The sequence below is a fragment of the Rhinopithecus bieti genome, unplaced genomic scaffold (assembly GCF_001698545.2).
Source record: "Rhinopithecus bieti isolate Rb0 unplaced genomic scaffold, ASM169854v2 scaffold_32059, whole genome shotgun sequence".
NCBI lineage: Eukaryota > Metazoa > Chordata > Mammalia > Primates > Cercopithecidae > Rhinopithecus > Rhinopithecus bieti.
The window spans coordinates 221,177-226,934 of NW_016813587.1; the positions used below are offsets into that span (position 1 = coordinate 221,177).

At 46.5% G+C, this 5,758-nt stretch overlaps 1 protein-coding gene across 1 annotated transcript in view; it reads left to right on the top strand.

Annotated features, from left to right (window-relative positions):
• Positions 1-4,641, top strand: part of ZNF565 (zinc finger protein 565) — a 30,543-nt gene extending 25,902 nt beyond the window's left edge. The window contains 2 exon segments of the mRNA XM_017848689.1: positions 3,197-3,230; positions 3,232-4,641. Coding sequence (XP_017704178.1) covers positions 3,197-3,230; positions 3,232-4,456 — 1,259 coding nt within the window. The 3' untranslated portion in view covers positions 4,457-4,641.
• The last annotated feature ends 1,117 nt before the right edge of the window (positions 4,642-5,758 follow it).

Below are 5,758 nucleotides of genomic sequence, written 5' to 3' on the forward strand. Positions count from 1 at the left end.
TTTTTTTTTTTTTTTTTTTTTTGAGATGGAGTTTCACCCTTGTTGCCCAGGCTGGAGTGCAATGGCGAGATCTCTGCTCACCACAACCTCCGCCTCCCGGGTTCAAGTGATTCTCCTGCCTCAGCTTCCTGAGTAGCTGGGATTACAGGCACCCACCACCACGCCCAGCTAATTTTGTATTTTTGGTAGAGACAGGGTTTCTCCATGTTGGTCAGACTGGTTTCGAACTCCTGACCTCAGGTGATCCACCCTCCTCGGCCACACAAAGTGCTGAGATTACAGGCGTGAGCCACTGCGCCCGGCCCTAATTAGCAGTCTGAATTCGAACTCCCCTTGCTTTGTGACATACCACTCATAGGTTCCAGGAATAAAGACACAGACATCTTTGAGTGCCGTTATCCCACCTACCACATTCTGTATGTGTTTTTTTGAGCAAAATTAATTGAGCATAAATTAACAATGTATGGACGGGCGCAGTGGCACACACCTGTAATCCCAGCACTTTGGGAGACCGATAGACGGATCACTTGAGGTCAGGAGTTCAAGATCAGTCTGGCCAATGTGACAAAACACCATCTCTACTAAAAATACAAAAATTAGCCAGGTGTGGTGGCAGGCACCTGTAATCCCAGCTACTCAGGAGGCTGAGACAAGAGAATCGCTTGAACCCGGGAGGTGGAGGTTGCAAGGAATCAAGATCGATCGCGTGTCTTTACTCTAGCCTTGGCAACAGAACAAGACTCCATCTCGAAAACAAAACAAAATAAAAGCAAGTTTATGGGTACGACTCTACTCTAATTCCGTATTAAAATATTAAGCCTATTGCTGTTGACTCCATAAAAGTGTTCTTGTCTTTCACAGAATATTTGCTTGATATGTTTTCTAATTCCTTGCAGTTCTGAAAAAATAACAATTTTTTATTAATTAGATTTTTTAAAATTGTGATAAAATATACATTACATAAGGGGCCGGGCGTGGTGGCTCACGCCTGTAATCCCAGCACTTTGGGAGGCCAAGGCGGGCAGATCACCTGAGGTCAGGAATTCCAGGCCAGCCTGGCGAACATGGTGAAACCCCGTCTCTACTAAAAATACAAAAATTACCCAGGCGTGGTGGCAGGCACCTGTAATCCCAGCTACTCGGGAGGCTGAGGCAGGAGAGTCGCTTGAACCCGGGAGGCGGAGGTTGCAGTGAGCTGAGATCACACCACTGCACTGCACTCTAGCCTGGGCGACGACAGAGTGAGACTCTCAAAAAAAAAAAAAAAAAGAGAGAGAGAGAGTGTGAGTTTTATCTGAGACCTTAAGGATGAGAAAAGCAGCAAAAAGCCCAGGACAGGATTCTTGATAGATGGAAGAACCTGATGAGAGATCTGAGATGGAAAATGCCTAGATTTATTTTACATGCTCATAGATGGCTGGTGGTTTTGTAGACTGGGAGGAAAGGGGAGAATGTTCAATGTGAAGAGGCCCTGCTCTTGCTGAGACAGAGTGGTGACAAAAACAAACAGGGACCTGCTTTGCCAAGAGCCCTGAGAGCCATGGCAGTGAGTTTGTAATTTTTTTTGTTTGTTTGTTTGAGACAGAGTTTTGCTTTGTCACCCATGCTGGAATGCAGTGGTGCAATTTCAGCTCACCACAACTTCTGCCTCCCGGATTCAAGTGATTCTCCTGCCTCAGCCTCCCAAGTGTTGGGATTACAGGCATGCGCCACCACGGCTGGCTAATTTTGTATTTTTAGTAGAGACGGTGTTTCTCCATGTTGGTCAGGCTAATCTCGAACACCTGACCTCAGGTGATCCACCCGCCTCGGTCTCCCAAAGTGCTGTGATTACAGACGTGAGCTACCGTACCCAGCCTCTTTTTTTTTTTTTTTTTCCCTGAGATGGACTCTTACTCTGTCCCCCAGGCTGGCATGCAGTGGTGCCATCTTGGCTCACTGCAACCTCTGCCTCCTGGGTTCAAGTGATTCTTGTGTCTCGGTCTCCCAGGTAGCTGGGATTATAGGCGCCTGCCACCATGCCTGCTAATTTTTGTATTTTTTAGTAGAGACAGGGTTTCTCCATGTTGTCTGGGCTGATCTTGAACTCCTGACCTCAAGTGATCCACTTGCCTTAGACTCCCAAAGTGCTGGGATTAAGGCATGAGCCACCTCGCCTGGCCTTTGGAATTAATTCTAAATGCACAGAAATGGGAAGGCAGTGAAATGTTTAAGCAGAGATTTTCATTTTGATTGACATCAACTTTATGTGGTGGGAAGTGTTGAAAATATAGATGCCTTATTACATGAAATGTCCAGAACAGGCAAATTTATAGAGACAAAATTAGTAGCTCTCTGCCAGTAATGGTTGCCAGGGACTGGAGGGAATAGGGAATGGGGAGCAACTGCTTAATGGGCAGGGGGTTTCTATTTGGAGTGATACAAATGTTCTCCGCCAGACGAGGTAGCTCACACCTGTAATCCCAGCACTTTGGGAGGCCAGGGTGCGTAGATTGTTTGAGGTCAGGAGTTCGAGACCAGCCTGGCCAATATGGTGAAAGCCCAGCTCTACTAAAAATACAAAAATTAGCCGGGAGTGGTAGTGCATGCCTGTAATCCCAGCTACTCAGGAGGCTGAGGCAGGAGAATCACTTGAACCCAGGAGGCGGAGGTTGCGGTAAGCCAAGATTGTACCAATGCACTCCAGCCTAGGCGACAGAGCAAGACTCTGTCTCAAAACAGAAAACAAATTGAGAACCCCTGGCTTAATCTGTCTTCTTGCTCCCTTCTGGCACTGTATGAGCTCTTCACATAGTGTGCTTCCATGTACTTTTTTGAAATTGTATAATATTTGAGATGTATATAAGCCATTCACTTTCTATGGTTATTTTTTTTTTTTTTCTGAGACGGAGTCTTGCTCTGTCACCCAGGTTGGAGTGCAGTGGCGCGATCTTGGCTCACTGCAACCGCTGCCTCCCGGGTTCGAGCGATTCTCCTGCCTTAGTCTCCCCAGTAGCTGGGATTACAGGCGCCTGCCACCATGTCCGGCTAATTTTTGTCTTGGCCAGGTGAACTCCCGACCTTGTGATCCACCCGCCTCAGCCTCCCAAAGTGCTGGGATTACAGATGTAAGCCACTGCGCCTGGCCTGTACTATAGAATTTTTTATTTCTCATAGAAAAGGAGCACAGCTTGTATTTATCTTTTCTTATTTTCAGACTTGGAGTCCAGGTGTGAGAAATTTCTACAAAAGATATTTTGAAATCGGGGCATTCAACTGGGAGATAATGGAAAGCCTTACATGCTGTGACCTGGAGGGCTCCGATTTTAGAGCTGACTGGGAATGCGAAGGCCAGTTTGAGAGACAAGTAAATGAAGAGTGCTATTTTAAGCAAGTGAACGTCGCCTATGGACATATGCCCACATTCCAGCATCACAGGTCTCACACTGGGAGCAGGGAGACTGGTGAGAAACTGATGGAATGTCGGGAATGTGGGAAAGCATTTAGCCGCGGCTCACACCTTATTCAACATCAGAAAACTCACACTGGTGAAAAACCCTTCGGGTGTAAGGAATGTGGGAAGGCCTTCAGCCGTGCCTCACACCTGGTTCAGCATCAGAGAATTCACACAGGTGAGAAGCCTTATGACTGTAAGGACTGTGGGAAGGCCTTCGGTCGCACGTCAGAACTTATTCTGCATCAGAGACTTCATACTGGTGTCAAACCTTATGAATGTAAAGAGTGTGGGAAGAGCTTTAGGCAGCATTCCCAGCTGGTTCTGCATCAAAGGACTCACACAGGCGAGAAACCCTACGTATGTAAGGACTGCGGCAAGGCTTTCATTCGTGGCTCCCAACTCACTGTGCATCGGAGAATCCACACGGGCGCCAGACCCTATGAGTGTAAAGAATGCGGGAAGGCCTTTAGACAGCATTCCCAGCTGACCGTACACCAGCGCATCCACACTGGGGAGAAACCCTACGAGTGTAAGGAATGCGGAAAGGGCTTTATTCACAGCTCAGAAGTTACTCGACATCAAAGAATTCATTCTGGGGAGAAACCCTATGAGTGTAAGGAATGTGGGAAGGCCTTTAGACAGCACGCACAGCTCACACGACATCAGAGAGTCCATACTGGCGACAGACCCTATGAATGTAAGGACTGCGGGAAGGCGTTCAGTCGTAGCTCATACCTCATTCAACATCAAAGAATTCATACAGGCGACAAACCCTACGAATGTAAGGAATGTGGGAAGGCCTTTATTCGTGTTTCACAACTGACTCATCATCAGCGAATCCACACTTGCGAGAAACCCTATGAATGCAGGGAGTGTGGAATGGCCTTTATTCGTAGTTCACAACTTACCGAACATCAGAGAATTCATCCTGGTATCAAACCTTACGAATGTAGAGAGTGTGGGCAGGCATTTATTCTTGGTTCACAACTCATTGAACACTACAGAATTCATACTGGTTAAGAAAGCCTCGAGTGTGAGTGATAAAGAGAAGAAGCCTTTATGTGGAGTTCACATCTGGCTCAGTACTAGGTAATTTTTAATGTAGTGTAATTAATGTCAGAAAACACCTGTCACTTCCATGCTAGAACATCAGAAAACTCACACCCAAAGAAAATTCAATAAATGTGGGAATTCTTTTTGCCTCACTCACTGTTTCCTAAGAATCAGATAATCTATGCTAAAAAAAAAAAAAAAAAAAAAAGAATGTAGAAAAGCTGTTTTTGTCATTCAAAATATGTTAAGTTTCTGAGAATTTCTAACACAAAATGACCCTATTAAAAGATTCTGTGGCCAGGCGTGGTGGCTCACACCTGTAATCCCAGCGCTTTGGGAGGTCGAGGCCGGCAGATCATTTGAAGTCAGGACTTTGAGACCAGCCTGGCCAATGTGGTGAAACCCCATCTCTACTAAAAATACAAAAATTAGCCAGGCATGGTGGCAGGTGCCTGTAATCCCAGCTACTCAGGAGGCTGAGGCAGGAAAATCATTTGAACCCAGGAGGCGGAGGTTGCAACAAGCCGAGATCACACCATTGCATTCCAGCCTGGGTGACAAGGGCAAAACTCTGTCTCAAAAAAAAAAAAAAAACAAAAAGATTCTGTGACTGTGCCTTGCATCATGGCATATACCTTACTTAGCAGTGCTCACTTCCCCTGATTATGGACTACATAGCATAATTGGGCAAGTTATGCAATCTCTCTGTCCCTCAGTTTACTTTTTTTTTTTTTGAGACAAAATCTAGCTCTGTCACCAGGTTGGAGTACAGTGTTGCGATCTCAGCTCGCTGCAACCTCTGTCTCCTGGGTTCAAGCGATTCTTCTGCCTCAGCCTCCTGAGTAGCTGGGATTACAGGCACGCGCTGCCACGCCCAGCTAATTTTTGTATTTTTAGTAGAGATGGGGTTTCACCATGTTGGCCAGGATGGTCTTGATCTCCTGACCTCATGATCTGCCCACCTCGGCCTCCCAAAGTGCTGGGATTACAGGCGTGAGCCACCGCGCCTGGCCCAGTTTACTTATTTTTAAGTGGTGATTATTATGCCTAACTAATAGAATTTTTATGAGGACGAAATTAGATATTTTATGTAAAGCCTTAGAAGTAGTACCTGAGGCCGGGCGCGGTGGCTCAAGCCTGTAATCCCAGCACTTTGGGAGGCCGAGACGGGTGGATCACGAGGTCAGGAGATCGAGACCATCCTGGCTAACACTGTGAAACCCCGTCTCTACTAAAACAATACAAAAAAACTAGCCGGGCGATGTGGCG